Source organism: Antennarius striatus, chromosome 16 (genome assembly GCF_040054535.1).
Source record: "Antennarius striatus isolate MH-2024 chromosome 16, ASM4005453v1, whole genome shotgun sequence".
Taxonomy (NCBI): Eukaryota; Metazoa; Chordata; class Actinopteri; order Lophiiformes; family Antennariidae; genus Antennarius; species Antennarius striatus.
Genome location: NC_090791.1, coordinates 19300818 through 19317980, shown reverse-complemented (window position 1 = coordinate 19317980; position 17163 = coordinate 19300818). Strand labels below are relative to the sequence as shown.

The 17163-nt window shown below is 40.1% G+C and overlaps 1 protein-coding gene across 2 annotated transcripts; it reads left to right on the top strand.

The window, feature by feature from the left end:
* The first annotated feature begins 516 nt into the window (after positions 1-516).
* On the top strand, positions 517-12806 carry gps1 (G protein pathway suppressor 1). Of its 2 annotated transcripts, XM_068337722.1 has the most exons (14): positions 517-666; positions 1897-1989; positions 6526-6707; positions 7047-7211; positions 7489-7624; positions 7958-8035; positions 8409-8469; positions 8555-8640; positions 10034-10128; positions 10206-10311; positions 10413-10493; positions 10755-10892; positions 11424-11558; positions 12452-12806. In XM_068337722.1, exons 1-14 carry the CDS (start codon positions 634-636, stop codon positions 12524-12526), a joined length of 1464 nt encoding a protein of 487 aa, XP_068193823.1. In that variant the 5' UTR covers positions 517-633; the 3' UTR covers positions 12527-12806. The 2 variants fall into 2 exon arrangements, with proteins under 2 accessions (XP_068193823.1, XP_068193824.1); XM_068337723.1 differs by lacking the exon at positions 12452-12806 and having other exon boundaries at positions 11334-11472.
* The last annotated feature ends 4357 nt before the right edge of the window (positions 12807-17163 follow it).

Sequence of the window (17163 nt, the reverse complement as noted above, 5' to 3'; positions counted from 1 at the left end):
TAGTTCAATAATAAGATTCAACCTAGGGGGATGAATAAAGTATACGTTTTATTCTTTTTCTTCTTCTTTGTCAGCCTAATTATCTTGTAATTTGTTTTTTGTAAACGTGCTTTTAAAAATCTAAATCAATGTTGTTCATCTTCTTCTAATATTGGAAACATCAGGGAAAAGGAAGGCAGTAATACTGAAACCAAAACAAGCCACAGATATTAAATTGTAAAGCAAACAGAATAGAGGAGATCATGATGACAAGGATAAGAATAAGACCAGAAATTTAAACAGAACATTCCACAACACTGATAAACATCAAATCTTTCTCTGTGTAGGATAGAATCAGGAATAGTGGAATATGTTGTCAAGAGGTGCATAAAGTACTACACCCTTGTCCACTTGACAGTGAACAAGGTTTCTGAACTGGACCGTGAAGGGTGAGGTAATACATAATTCCAGCAGATGGCAGTACGTCACCTCCATGTCTGGTAGGTGTCAAAACGTCAGAAGAAGAAGAGGGGCGGAAGCTAGCTAACGATCAACTCTTGTTCCGGTTAGATAGCTACTTGTTTAGAAATTGACTGCAATTTAATTTCATAATAATATATTTTCCCATCGACACAAAAGTCAGAAATCAAAAAGATGCCTTTGCCTGTTCAAGTATTTAACTTCCAGGTAAGTCCGAGTCTTTGCAGCTTTGGAATGTCCTGTCAATAAACTAAATATTGTAAACGGAAGGCTAGCAAGTGACGACAGGCCTCCGTAGGCTAACAACATTAACCGTGACTGTACCCGGGCCATCACAACAGGACACCGGGCGAAACAAAGACGCTAAACATTTGCTCTTAGTCACATACATAACCACATCTTAAAACAATTTGATTCCCTAAATAAATCACAACATATTGAAGCCGTATTTACGTTTGCCGTTGTAGCCTTAAGCTAACCTAGCATTGTTGACGAACTTCCTGTTAGCAGTTATCCCGTTAGTTCCGAGTACTAGCTAACAGTACCAAACGTTTAGCATTTTTATGCTAGCCGCTATTTTGAATGACAAACAGCATTACTTTAGAGGGGGGGGGATCCCTGTTCGTCTGTTTGTGATCCCCTGGTTAATGTCAATAAAGCGTGGGACGGACAAACCTGTATCTTTATGTTCAGAAAGAAATATCGGTCAATTAGTTTTCAGTCCACGTCGATTATTTTAACATTTAGGGAAATCTGTGCCGGCTGTATTTGTACCAGAATGGAAACAAGTAAACTTCTACTACCTGTGGCATCGCGAGTATCAACGACCCCCCCCCCCCAAGAGGTTATCATCAACAGTTCTCCTAACTCAATGCACAAAAATATCGAATAGCCTCGTTCATTAACTTACTGGATTCCCACATTGCGGTTATTTTAATTATTTGAGGCTCTAGACCAGCAGCAATGCATATGAATATCAGTCATGGTCATTGGTCAGTCTTTCTACTGTTGAAATTAACTCACAGTTTTGTTTTATCTTGTGATCATCGAAGCAAACAAGGCATTGGCAGTGCTTTATCGTTTACATTAGGGCTGTACATCAGTTGAAACATCTGGAGTTTTCCCCACTGTGGGATAAATAAAAATAAAAAAATAAAAACGTTATTATCATTACTGTGCCTTGTTCTGTGCCACACGTTGCTCATTCTCAGGAAAGTTTCTGGTCCTGAAAAGATTTATTGATGTTTAAAAGGCGACAAAAATCAGATGTTCAGCCCTTACAGTATTTTCATTGCTTGATATAGCTTAGTAATCATCTTCACACTCCAGTTGTTAATAGTGTACAATGTTAAAAATGTAACATTAAAACAATGTCATTCGGCTTTATTTCAGCTCATGCTTCACAGTTCTGCTAAACTCTCCACCTGTTCTTTTCAGGGCTCTGTGGAGCCCATGCAGATTGATGCAGATCCTCAGGAGGACCAGCAGAATGCTCCAGAAACCAACTACATAGTGGAGAATCCAACACTGGTATGAACCTAACCGACCTTGTTATGCATACAGTCTGTCAGCTTGTCACATGATTAAGGCTGACCACTGAGTTCTGTATTTTACAGAGCCCACAGCATTAAACAGTACTACCCAGTATCAGGTCATGTTAAATGTTAAAACAATCAGAGCAAAATTTCAGGCGCAAAGCCCACTTCATGTTGAGGCAATAATTTGGGATGTTGTGTAGAAATATGCTAGTCTTCTTGAAAAGTGCAGAAACTAATTGAACCAGCTGAACAACAAAGCTTAAAATAAGATATAAACAAATTCATCAAGAATATTTGTGGTTCATTAGCTTATTGAATATTGGTTGTTTATTAGAAATGGGCAGGGGCGGCATGGTGGCATACTGGGTAGAGCTGTCACCTCACAGCAACAAGGTTCTGGGTACCATACCTTTCTGTGAAGAGTTTGTATGTTCTCCCCGTGCCTGTGTGGGTTCTCTCCGGGTTCTCTGGTTTCCTCTCACCTACAAAAACATGCAGCTTAGGTGAATTGGTTGGTTTCTAATTGCCCATAGGTGTGTGTGTGTGTGTGCTGAGTGGTTGTTTGTCTTTTTGTTGCTCCGTGTTGTGCTGGCGGCGCATCTGGGCCCACCACTTGGCCGCAAGTCCACTGGGATAGGCTCTGATAACCCCTGTGACCTGCAAAACCCAAAGAAGCTGTTGAGAAAATGAATGAATCAATATAAATTGGTTTTTAAAATGTCTGAAATTAAAGTAGTTATACTAACATTTGCTGACGCTCATCTTCAACACACAACAAGCCTCAGACTACTTCTGAAATTTCCTCTCATTGAATTTGAGGTTTAAAAACACCAACAGTTTTTTTTTGCTTATTCAATGGTAAATGTAATTGAGGAACATCAGAGGGAGTTGTGAAAAGCTTTGTTCAAACTGAGCGGCCCTGATGAACGTACTTGAAATGTTTTGGATGTCTTTAATACTAACTACATAAGAAAACATCCACAGTTCAGTCGTACTTGTATGTCAACTCTGACTTTTTTGCTTTTGGATGTAAGTTAGAAATTAAGCTGTTTTTGACTGATGTTGGGGGGGGGGGTTTACAGGTAAATATGGTGAATTTTTCTAGTGTTGTAGCTGTAAACACAATGGGAGCAGAGATGAAGGAAAATTTGCGGCGAAGTTGTCATTTTAGCCATGAACTAAAGATTTGACATTTTTTCAGTCACTCAAAAAAATGATGAAGATGAGCTGTGTTCTGTCAGGGCTCTGTAGGTATTAACCAAAATATGGTGATTTACACTTGAAACTGCCATATGGTTCTGTGCTTTCATAAACTTGTAACAGGTTGAACCTGAGAGGGGATAGTTGACAATAACTCAGCTTCCCTGTATGATGCTCTTTTGTTCCACTGTGATGTTCTGCAATGGTTTTATGTCATTATGACTCTTTGTTCTCAACTTGTTTGAGGGAAAGGCTGGAATTTTGTGCTAACCAGAAGCTACAGATAGAGCTGCAACAGTTAGGTTTTATGGTGTACCATGATCTAAAATTTGATCGTCATTATATGAACAGATGCTAATCACTACAAAAGATGAGGTGAGAATCTGTATTACTTCTGTCTCAGTGGCAGAGAGAGGCAGGTCAGAGGTCACTGGTCTCCATTAAGATCTGATAAACTAGCCAGGCTTCATCCTTGAGAATTGGTACCTAGTTTGTCAGAAATGTGAGCGCAGACTGTCAGAGGTCATACCTCTATGTAGATGATATTTCACTACAGTTAGTGAGGTAAATGAACATGTGTTTCTGTAGGATCCTTTCCATGTGGACAGACACTCAATGACTTGGAAGGTGTATAAGCATAAGCAATCAGCCTACATTTCCATGTATTCTTACCCCTAAGATTACAATGTTGAATCAGTGTCATGACCAAACAAGCATCAATCATAGTAAAATTCTGGGCTTGCACTAGGAGGTAGTATGACTAAGCCACTGTGGCTTAGTGTAAAAGAATTGAGTAAACCACAAAAAGCCACAGTCTGTGTCCAAGACAGCGGTGCCGCACCGCGCTGATGAGCAATGGGGGTGGGGGGTGGGGGTAACCCCCACAGGAGGGGTTCGGGGGGCCTCCCCCAGGAAAAAATTTATAAATGGGGTTGTTTTCCTGCATTCTGAGGGCATACAGTTTACCTGCAAAAATACACTAAAGTCAACAGTTCAAGCTTAACTATCTGTATTTCTATTCTACTTTATGCAGGTATGAATGGGAGATTCAACAATTGAAAACTTGCATTCACTATGTGAAGATACAGTCATACAAAATATTACTCAATGTTTACTTGTAAGTTTTACTGAGACTAGAAGACGTTTTAACTTTGACTTAGACACTGACACCATTGGTATGCCATAGTTTGTTTTTTATTCGATAATATGATTTTTAATTTCAATTAAGGCATGAAAAATAACAAGCGAGGTGAATACACATTTACATGCATCGCTGTATATTCCTGCCAGTCATAGGGATCTAAGACCACAAAAAAGTATTGATAATATCTTTCATTTACTTTCTGATCGGTCTGTCACAACTCCTACCCCCTCTCGGCATTCACCATTTGTTGTTTAATTAGAATTTTAACACAAAATCTACTATAAAACACTATTCTCGTTTTCTTTCGATCGATTGTCCTAGCCACTGTGTCTACACAGGCTAAAAACTTTGTAGCCACTCTGGAATTTACTTCGCCTATGGTGTAGTGGTGATCGGCTAGCACAAGCCCAGAAATTGAAATGATGCAGTCATGATAAAACAAACAACACAGTTCAGTCAAGCCTTTCAGCTCCAGTAAAAGATTTATTCACTTAATGTTAGATTTTCACGTATGCATGTAGGTAAGATATAAAGCTTCAATGTGTTAAAGAACCCAGCATAGTAAACTCACAATGTAGTTCATAAGAACGTATCCACAGCATGTTGGTTTCAACAGCAAAGCGGATTCTCACACTATCAAAATAACAGATTTAAGTTTTCACCTGAACACAGAACAGGGGGATATCTGATCCTTACATGATTCAATTTTACATTATCATTTATATGAGCAGCAGTAGAAATGGAGAGAGAAGCAACGCCATGATGCGACTGTGGGGAGTTAGCTTTGAAAAATATGTTACATGAAAATAGTTATTACATCCCGCTTCAAAGCGGTGATCAATTTTAATTGTCAGTGTTCGTGTGTGCAGTTAGTCCAGCAAATATCTTTGTAACCGTTGCAGATTGAAAAATGAAACAAAAACTCATTACTCGGGCGGCAAAGGGGAAGAAAATGAGATGATGACCTTGACCTTGAGAAAACTAGGTCAAGGTCAAATTTCAATTTTTGTACACTCAGGAACCCAATAAGATAGAAAGAGGAGGGAGAAGGCCAGTGTGAGTAAGACCGTAGATCAAAGCTTGTGCTTTGATCAATGACAGAAGGTCAGAGTACAGTGGTACCTCTACTTATGAAATTAATTGGTTCTGGAAGAACCAATTAAGTGGAAAATTTCGTAAGTAAAGACGCGTTTTCCATGCAAATGCCCTAATCCGTTCCAAGCCCCCCAAAATTCAGACATAAATGTTTTATAAAGCAAAAAAAGTATCGAAACATGTAACAAATACATGTTACGATTAGATTATTACACTATAAATGAGAGTTGTGTATAATGTAAACAACAAAGAATAGAGTAAAGAATAAAAAATGACAGTCATTTACCTTTTAACTGCTGTCCTCATTGTTTTTTGCCCTCTTTGGTTCATGCGTTACTTGTCTCACCATGACCAACAGTGAATTCCAGTCCTCCTTTTGAACTTCTCCAACCACCCACGCAATGCCTTAAACTCCTTAAACTTCCTACATGGCGATTGTAGAAATTAATATATTCACGTGAAATTATCAGAACACGTCATGGGTCGAGAGCCGGATGACGAGGACGCTGCATAGACACCTATCTAGCTACACACAGAGGTCCCTCTTAGCCAATGGAATGCCAGGAAGATACTAGGTAATAGCCAATGGCAGAGCAGCTATAAGAATGTTGCGTTCAGGAACCTGTGGGAGCTGCGAGTATCAGCCCATACTGTATTTTTACCTTTCGTAACTCGACATTTCTTTCGTAACTAGAGGCAATATTTTCCTGCTGAGACATTTCATAAGTAGAAAATTCTGTACTTAGAGACATTCGTAAGTTGAGGTACCACTGTATTAGCTTTGATCTTTGTCCTATGCAAGTACTGTAGGTCAGGGTAAAATTTTGAATTGGGATGTGGGATGTTGTAGTCTGACTGCATTGGTTCTAGTTTAACCTAATAACTACAGTTCTCTTCATCTAACAGTGCCTGAATCTAGAATCAGGTCATTTATCATCATCAGGACTACTCCAATGCTTGAACGAAACCATACATGAAACCAAGTGTTGTCATGACGAGGACCTGACAACAGAAACAATTGTGACAACACTGTAATCCAACCGATTCACACGATAACAGTCACTGTTTGACCTGTTCCCCTGTGTGCAGGACCTGGAGCAGTATGCAACCAGCTACAGTGGGCTCATGCGTATCGAGAGGCTTCAGTTCATTGCTGAGCATTGCCCTCAGCTCAGAGTGGAAGCCCTGAAGATGGCCCTCAACTTCGTTCAGAAGACCTTCAATGTTGATACCTACGAAGAAATTCACCGCAAGCTCACAGAGGCCACAAGGTATTCTGGTCAATGATTAAAAATCTCTCGAGTGGAAAAAATGATTTTTTAAGTAGCCTGGCTTTCTATGCTTATCGGTTCCATTTTGTTTTGTTTTTTTGAGGTAAAAGGACGTCAGCGTCTCTATTTATTTTTCCGGTGACATAAAGAATATAGAGCAGGAGGTTATTTGATGATCAACAGAGCAGAACACACAGCCGACTCAGCTCAGAGAATGCATCAGGCTGCCAGTGTGAACAATCAAGTCATTCAGATTTTCTACCCATCAGGTTCCCTGATGTTTTCTTATTTTATCGATTTGTATGTTTTTAATTGAATTTAATTTTTTGTGGATCTAAGGGAGGTCCAGGGTGTACCAGACACAGTTCCTGAAGGCGGTGTAGTTCCTCCTCCTCTGGACTCAGCCTGGGCAGAGTCCACCAGGAAAAAAGCACTGCTCAAACTGGAGAAGCTGGATACTGATCTGAAAAACTACAAGGGCAACTCGATTAAAGAGAGCATCAGGTACGATTACCCAGAGTTCAGCTGTTTCAGGATCAGTGATTAGACGTCTTTGTTGTTGCTAATATTGTTTTGATTTTTTATATCAGTAACAGAACATTTGTGATGCACACTGTGGCAATAGTTTGTATGTTTGTCGGTCAGGTCATGTGGATTGATTGTCATAACAGGTTGAAATGTTTCCGGTATGAAGGTAATACATTGATTCATCTGTTACCAGCATGTGGTGAGATGTGGTGTTTGTATCACCTCTTCACCTCTCCTGCCTGTCCTCCTTCAGGAGAGGCCATGATGACTTGGGGGACCATTACCTTGACTGCGGGGACCTCAGTAATGCCCTCAAGTGCTACTCTCGAGCCAGAGACTACTGCACGAGTGCCAAACATGTCATCAATATGTGTCTGAATGTCATCAAGGTACAGCAGGATGGAGGTCAAATCAACTCCAATGGATTAAAAAAGTTTCTTTCCTTTTTTTCTTTCTTCTTCTCTGCTGCTCCACACAACTCATTTGAACATTTATAAAGAGTACATGTTATTTTGAGTGGGTTAAATTTCAGCATGAATATATCTTTCACACTAATCTGTTTGTTTTTGGTGGTTCTCAAATTATCGAATATTGTATACCCAATCTATTATTTTTTTAAGGATTTCTTTTAACCTTTTTGTCACATAATAGGAGAAGATAATTGAGTACTTTCAGGTTCAGTCAAAGATTGTGGAAAGCAACTTCCTGTTCTTCACCCACAGGTTAGTGTTTACCTCCAGAATTGGTCACATGTGTTGAGCTACGTCAACAAAGCAGAATCCACTCCAGAGATAGCAGAGGTGAGCGTCACTGTCACACAGCTTGGGGGGGTAGGGGGGTGGCTCGAGGTCATCCTCAAATCTGGAATGTGATCAGGAAATGATAATCCTCACCCTCACATCTGCGGAAGGAGGTCTCCAAAAATGTTTCACGGAAAGGGTTTACAGCATTTTGCAGAAGATTTAATGTGATAATATGTGAATAAAGAACACAGTATAAATAGGAAATGACAGGAGATGTGAAGGTGTGGTTCTTCTTGTAACAATCTGTGAACAATAATTTTTTAGGTTGGTATAGTTAGCTTTGACAGACTAAGCTAACTACAGCTCAATGTTCTGGAAAGCTTGACTCGAAGAAGGATGCCCTCAACCAACACGTGCTTCTTTGTTTCAGCAAAGAGGAGAGCGAGACAGCCAGAATCAAGGCGTCCTCACCAAATTAAAATGTGCCGCAGGTGAGACGTGTCCTTCATGGTGATGGCACCCAATGAAAGCTCTTCATTTTTAGAACTTTTGATTGTTTGTTTGTCGATGTTTCAGGTCTGGCAGAGTTAGCCTCACGTAAATATAAACCGGCTGCCAAGTGCTTCCTGCAGGCGTCTTTTGACCACTGTGACTGTCCAGAGGTGAGTGGTGATGTCCCAGCAGGACCATCAGGATGTCCTCAGCTCAATGACTCACACGTTCTTGTCCAGATGCTGATTAGGTGCTGATACTCTAGGTGTATCTAAAAAATGGAGTATGTTTTGTCAATTATTTCAAAAAGTCAAACGAGTGTACAGTAATCCCTCGCTTATTCACACTTCGAGACGCACAGCTTCACAACATCGCAGATTTTTAGCAGGTAGTCACGTGATACCGTGCGCACATGTTATTTACTGACGGCATCCGTGTGTGCATGTGGAACGCAGCGCACGTCCATGTATTAAAGAAACACCATTCTTTAATACAAAAGTGTTTTGAACAGTCTGAGAATGTGGGACAATGTGTTACAGATATAAGGTGGTTTAATGTCAGTGTAGGGAGGGTTCATAAACCTTTAAATTACCGTAAATAATAAGATAAATCTTCGCTATATCGCGGAATTTTGTTTTTCGTGGGTGGTTCTGGAATGCATTAACCGCAAGTAACGAGGGATTACTGTATATTCTAAGTTCAGTACAGGTAAACGAAAATAAATTAGAAATCAATAATTATAACAAATATGATAATCTCAATATTAAATTTCATTATTTGATTTTCAATAATAAATTATTAATTTTAAACATTTTTTTATTTTCATTTTGATAATCATAGCCTACATGTAAAAAAAAAATCACTGTTTAATCACTAAATTATAGGAAAAATACAATTTCCATGATATTCAAATGTTTTGAGATGCACTGTACCCTAAACATGTCAGTGTATTGACAATGTTGAGTTTCCTGAAGTCTGTGAGAATAAAATTAAATAATAAACCCATAAAATAGAAGAAAAAATCCATTTTCAAATCAAAAACAGCAACAGAGATTTAAAACGGGAGTCACTTTAATGACCAGCAACCCATCATCCTAACTACTACAGCAGCATCTTTGAGATTGGCAGTGGTATTAAATGAGCCTTGTAGCCTTTCATTCTGGTGCAGGAGTTGTTTGTATTTTCCTCTGAGAATTCATGTAAATTTTGAGATTTTATACAGAACTGTGAGGCACAAAGAAGTCCTGCAGTCCTGCTCTGAACAGGCTTCAGTGCAGTTGTGCCTTCACTGCAATGTTGTTCATCCATTCATTCTGTCAGTGGTGTTATAGAAGAATATTCTCAAATGTTTACCCTTGTTGGGAGCACTTATTTTGACTTACTTTGAGACAAATTTAGTTATTCACCTCCCAATTATGAGAGTTTTTTGTCTCTGTGGTGTCACAGTACCTCAGGTAACACCTTGTGTTGGAAATTAGGAAAGTACTAGTTATTACTCCAGAGCAATCCAGTTTAGTGTACATGCCCTGTGTGTGATGAGCAATATGTGTGTGTTCTCTGCAGCTCCTGTCACCCAGTAATGTCGCTGTGTATGGGGGTTTGTGTGCATTGGCCACGTTTGACCGTCAGGAGCTCCAGCGTAACGTCATCTCCAGCAGGTTGGGGCTTGTATTTCAGAATCTGAAGTATCTTTGTGCTTGTTATGAACAAAAGTCTATTAATGATCTGTTTTCAGCTCCTTTAAGTTATTTCTAGAGTTGGAACCTCAGATCCGTGACATCATTTTCAAGTTCTATGAGTCCAAGTATGCGTCTTGTCTCAAGTTGCTGGATGAAATGAAGGTTAGAGCAGCATTGTTTGTCACAGATGTGGTAGGGAAAAATGCTCATGATGTGGCAGCATATGAAGTATGTGTTCTGAGTGTCCGTGGTGTTTCCTGCAGGATAACCTCCTTTTGGACATGTATCTGGCCCCACACGTCAAAACTCTGTACAGCCAGATCAGAAACAGAGCCCTCATTCAGGTGAGACGCCATCTTTTTGTTGTGTTTTCAGTTTGTGTAAAAAAAAAAACCTGAATGGAAACTGTAAAATGAGGTGAACTGTTATCGATCCAGTAACATGGGGATCGCAGAGATCGGTCTTTCCTTCAGTGACACCTGTGACAAGTGGGGGTGTTCACATGGACATGGATCCAGATTCTGACTGACTTAGTATGTTCAGTGTTGCTGATGCCAATGGAACTGTTTGGTAACGTGTGTGTAACGTGTGTGTACTTTGTTCAGTACTTCAGCCCCTACGTGTCGGCAGACATGACTAAGATGGCTCAGGCCTTCAACACCACGGTGGCAGCTCTAGAAGACGAACTCACCCAACTCATACTGGAAGGGCTCATTAACGCGCGGATCGACTCCCACAGCAAAGTAACGCACGCACACACACACACACACACACACACACACACACACACACACACACACACACACACACACCTCAGGACAACACATGAAGTGGCAGCACTGGGATACGTTTTCCAAGCAGATTACCTGTCAGCAATTTCCCATGAGCCTCATCAGCACATGGAAATGACTCGGGGTGAAGACGAATGTTTATTTGAATTAAAGAAACAGGAGTTAGCAAGTGGAATTGTGATCAAGGAAAACGTTTTTAAGTTGTGGTGTTCTGTTTTAGTTAGATTCTCTACTAAAAATGACTACACTCAAATGAAGAGATGCAACATGGGTAACACATGCAGTGATTCTTCCTCTTATACGTGTGCACGATGACGTGAGTCAGTCTGCACTACGCCACCATTTAATATTTGTCCTCTTCCTCTTCTTGGGCCGCCTTTCAAAACATTCCAGCTACTGTAGATCAGCAGCGGGGGTTTGGAACATGACTTCTCAGACCTGAGAACAAGTGGAACAAATGATCTTAATGCTCACTGTCGACAGATTCTTTACGCCAGGGATGTGGATCAGAGGAGCACCACGTTTGAGAAGTCACTCCACATGGGGAAAGAGTTCCAGAGACGCGCCAAAGCCATGATCCTCCGAGCCGCGGTGCTTCGTAACCAGATCCACGTCAAGGTAGAGAAAATGTTTCTTACTCCTTGACTCAGCTTCTGCTGAATGTCTTGCAGGTGAATCCTCGTACCTGTGTCTGCAGATGTAGTGTAGTCCTGAGCGGAGAAGCATACAGTGTGAATGAAATTAAATTTGTTTGTGTAGAGTTGTAATAAGTATGATATGCTGAATCAAGCTGTAATGAATTCATGGACCAGCTGATGCCAAAAGATATGACAAAAGATATGTATGTACCATGGAAAACACACAGGAAATACTTAGGTGTTTTATTTTATGAATCTTATGAATTTTATGAATGAATCTAAAATATCTGACAGTCTAATGTTTATCAGGACTTTAAAGAAAATAATGAGCTTTATCACAATATGCTAACTTTTTGAGAAGGAGCTGTAATGAAGTATGTACATGCAAGCACAAAAGCAAATTTTTCCACTTTTTTTTAATTTACAAGGTGTCAGTTTTGTTTAAGTAGTGAAAATTTTCCACAACAGTTAAATCAAGGGACTTACCAAAACAGTAAAGGTAATCCAGTAATCCCCATGCGTCAGTGACCATGAGTAAAGTGAATCCAACAGAAGACCTTTGGAGGAGGCTGAAAGCCTGTGTTGTTCAGCGACTTATGTCATGCAATAAAATCCAAAATAATTATTTAAACAGAGTGCAATGTGATTTTCTCAATCACAGTTGCAGTTTACCCATAATAAAAATGACAAACCTCTACATGCTCTGTTAGTGGGAAAACCTGAAAAATCGTCAGTGTATCAAAAAGTTGTTTTCTCCTTTGCATGTTGGATAAAAATGACGTTTTAGATGTTTTGGGATAAAAGTCAGTGGTATTTTAATGTGAAACTCTAAACGTAGAGCAGCAGCTCACCTCTGTTCTGTCCGTGTCCCAGTCTCCGCCCAGAGAAGGCAGCCAGGGCGAGCTGACGCCGGCCAACAGCCAGACCAGAATGAGCACCAACATGTGAGGAGGACGCCCTCTTCACTGTCAGGACGTCTTCTGACAGCCGCAGCCTGGAGGGGGGGATGGCCCAGCCGTCCCCCAACACAACCACCAACCTGTCTGCTGCAGACACAATATATAAGACTTTAATGGTTCCCATGACGTGACCTGGGGAAGTCCTTCTGCTCTGATGAAAGCTCAGCACTGGAGCTGTGTAAAAGTGGTAGGAAATGTGTTTGTTGTGTTCACACAGTGGAGGCCTGTTTAACGGAAACAAGGTTTTAAAATAAAAATTCCCATCAAACCTTAAATCACTTGTATTCATGCTTCAGTTGTTGATCAAGTAATAGCTTCAATTACTGTGATGAAGTGTGTATCATCATCATGGTTTTCCACTCTCACACTGTGGATGGGGAAAATCTAGACCCACGAGATTTAATTGGTTGGATGCGACGGATCCAGTTGGCTCTGATTTGGGCCCCAGAACCGAGTCTGACTGGCTCATTCAGTCACTATCAGACACTGATAGTGACAGACAGGAGTTTCTATTTATTGTTATCCTTCCCATTACCACATCATAGCAATGATCATTTTTTATAATAGTGACAAAAATAGTGACTTGAACAGAGTACTGTATTAAGAGATATTGATAGAAATGTATGCTCACTATCAGTTAAAGTAAAAAATATTCTACTTAGATACTGCTGCCTGAACTGGAAAATCAAAGTTTAATCTACATCCTAAAGAAATGTTGGGATAAAACTGACCTTTTTAACGATGGATCAAAATGAAGTGCATCAAAACCCCTGCGTGTAAATCACACTGATATTAAATGTAAACTACACAATACATCATTAGCTTTGAATTTATCGCCATCATTTTTGGTGAATACATTTAAATGTTACATATTTTGAAAATGTTTCTCCAGCTAACCAATAAAAACGTGTTCATTAGGTCAGGAGCTTGCAGACAATGTCGTGTGGGACTGGGCTTGGGATACAGTTCCAAATGCTGATAATGATGGCAAACTCACATAAGATAACTTTTTTTTCTTTTGTTTAGATATGCAAGGCTTATCCGTCTCTTTTTTTTTTTTTATTTATTCTTAGTTTGAGGAGTCGTCTTAGTTAATCATAAGCTGCAATTGAGTGAGAACTGTTTTTCTTGTTTGTTTGTGTGGAGCAGCACCCATCGGCGCTGTCTCCGAAGTTAGATTTTCATACTTTTTTTGGTATTGTTTTTCGATTCGATCAGATGTGTAAAGCGCTTTACGCAATCAGAAGAAACCAATTGAACCCCCGAGAGCAAGCATGAAGCGACAGTGGCCAGAAATAACTCCCCATCGGGTAGAAACCTAGGGCAGATCCTTACTCTTGCATTGAAGTTATTGATTTATGTATACATTATATATTGTTGATGACTAATGAAGCTCCAGTGGTCCAAGTTATAGAGTCTATATTTAGATGTGATGGGTCGTCCTGCTTCTTTGCATCCTGAGACCCGAGCGTGGCTTCAGGTGAAAGGGTGAAGACTTCAGGAATGTCGGGACTGGGTTTCCAATACCTGCCATCTGAAGTCTTGATCAGCACCTGCCACAGAGATACAGAGACTGCAGCGGTATTATTGTCTTTTATGGGGAAGGGGAGATATAGGGGAATAGAAGATCCAGACCACCCAAGTGCGCTCTCTTTAACGTGAGAGAATGAACTCCTTCTGCAGTCTGTGCCTATTATAGCTTGACTTGACAAGATGCTCCTGACTGTAAGCTTTATGGAATAAGAATGTTTTAAATCTAGTCTTCAGTAAACTAACGGCGTCCGTCCCCGTACTGTAACAGGAAGACAGTTCCCTAGTAGTGGAACTCTATAACTAAAACTTCTACATCCTGATCTATTACTAGAGACTTTCTGGGTAACCAAATGTTCCAAATCCTTGGAGTGAAGGGCCCTGTGATGTGGTTCTGTAGTCACCAAGGTAACAACATATGAACACGTGAACTTATGACATAAAAAACCACACTAGTATTCTTTATTGTAATTTAAGGCTCCCTACTTTTTCCAGGTCTTTTGTGCTGAACCTGTTACTCCCTCATTGTGGCTTCTGTCTGTAAATGCCCTTTGACACTGACGGTATTGTCTCACCTGTACTCATATTTGATCAGCTTATTATCACCAGTGCATCACTGACAGGATAAATGTACAGACAAACCAGAATTGACATTTTATGCACTGTGCACAGTTGCTTTCACTATTTACATAGTAGTTTGTAGTTGTAGTGTTATGGCAGCACCAGAACTCGTGCCATGGTCAATGGAGGATGTGCAAATTTTGTTGGCATGGTGTCTGTGTTGTCACGCTGGAAATTATGTGACAGAATGTTTGGCCAGACGAAGTGAGCCGATACTGTGGTGTGAAAGACTGACTGCCTGAGATGGCAGACTTGACACTCACACATCTGGACTGACGCTGATGCTTCACTGAGTGTACCCAGTCCGAGGGCTCATCAGAGAGGGTTGCCCTCACATGCCTCCCTTAACATCCGTGAACCCCCTCCAGGTACACAGCAGCAGCCCATAGGCTATCACACCCTACTGGATAATTCCTACTACGGTGAGTGATGCGTCTCTACAATAACTCTATTGTGTCTGCCTGGATTTTTGAGATTCATATTTGCTTTATTCTTATTTTAGTTCCATTACTGCTGTAATCTCTACACAAAATTTGTGTAATAAATAACATGTTTGGTAATAAAACGCGTAACATAGAAATACTTTATTTTCTCAAGAAACCCCTAGCTGGCTCTATTTCAAACAAAATCACTGTCCTTTCTCTTAAAACTGATCATTTTTAATGATTTGGTCGATATCTTGGATTGCTTTAACTATTTCCAGCGCAACATTTAATGACACACACACCCAAGTAAAATATTTCTATTTTAACATTATTTGTCCTGTGTTCTGTGTACAATATATTTTTAACACAATGTCCACCAGCAAGAGACCCCAAAAGACTTCAAGACTGTTTTTGATGCAGGTTTGGTGACTTGCTCACCCCTGCTGACCACACAGGTAAATTCTTATACTTAACCTTTGATTCCTATATGGGCTGACCAGATTGTAATTCATTCTTTAGCATTTAAAAAATCACCAACGTGACAACAAGAACTTCACAAATAGACTTGTGTTTGTGGTGTGCTGCATAATAATTTATTTCCCAATATTCCAGATTGTATTTCACCTTCGTCTTTCATTTCATCTTTAGCTTTGCCTTTCATGTTTCATATTGCGTAATGTAAAAAAATCATCTTTCCACATAAAGAAAATGTGTAAATCCTAAACACAGTGGTGCATACTGTAAACCCTGTAACCTCATTAATCATTGGGTGGCTGTGGCTCTTCATCATTGTGTATGTATCTTATAAATAATTGATAAGCTGAAGTATGAAAAAAAACGCAAACGTCAGGAGAATACATGAGCTGCTTTACTCCACAAAGGAGAATAGGAGAATGTACTTGGAGGCATGATTAAATGAATTTTTAGTGTGGTATCTTTAATGCCACTAGGTGGAAGCAGAGCATTTTTCGCTTGTGGCCAGAAAGCATTTAAGGTGTGGCATGAAGTTTATGTGTTTGATAAAACTGCTAGACTTTGAGCTGTAAAACAATATTGTGACTTCATGATGTACATCTTTTTTTTTTTTTTAATAAATGTAATCTAAGGATGTCACTACTGAAGATGTACCTCTGTAGAGACACTTCTATCAAAGACACAGCTTCATTTGATATAAAGTCAGACTCCAGATTCCCTGGTGATACCAAATACATCAAGAGCCAGCAGCAGCTAGTTCTAACCTCTAGTGCAGAGTAGCTCCACCATGAGGGCGCCGCATCAGTATATGAAATGTTTTTAAATCTATGAAATTATCATTTCTTATCTCTTATACAATAAAAAAAATGTACAAAGAACCAATTACCGACAGGATTTCAAACATTTCTCTTGGTTATGAAACATATTCTAATTTCACCAGATCCACAATGAGTCCCAGTGACTCAGCAAAGTAACCTCATGAGAGTTAAGGCTGCTTCATCATGTTCGCTGCTCTGTGAGTGGATTCATGCCCTAATGCCAATTCAGGTGTGACCGAACACAAACATATGATATGTCCTACCTTCGGTCGTCATCTGCTCTCTGGCTGAACATCAGTGATGATGGTGAGAAAGCAGCACCTCCCTTTTTTTTTTTTAACAATGATCCCATTTTATGGCTGGAAGACCAGCTGTCCACTGTTTGATGACTTAGTTGGTAAATCTTCTTTTCCTCTTGGCTTGTCCTTTTAGGAGTCGCCACAGCTTGTCATCCTTTTCCATGTCTATCTTCTTCTGAAGGGTGAAGGCAGAGCGGAGGACGAAATGGTGGAAGCTGAAAAAGGAAGAGTGTTGCATGACTTTTAGGAAGGAGTTAAGACAGGCTCTGGATGGTCAGGGGGTGCTTCCAGATGACTGGACAACTACAGCTAATGTGATCAGGGGGACAAGTAGGAGAGTACTTGGTGTGTCATCTGGAAGGAAAGTAGATAAGGAGACTTGGTGGTGGAATGAGGAGGTACAGGAGTGTATACAGAGAAAGAGGTTAGCCAAGAGGAAGTGGGACACTGAGAAGACTG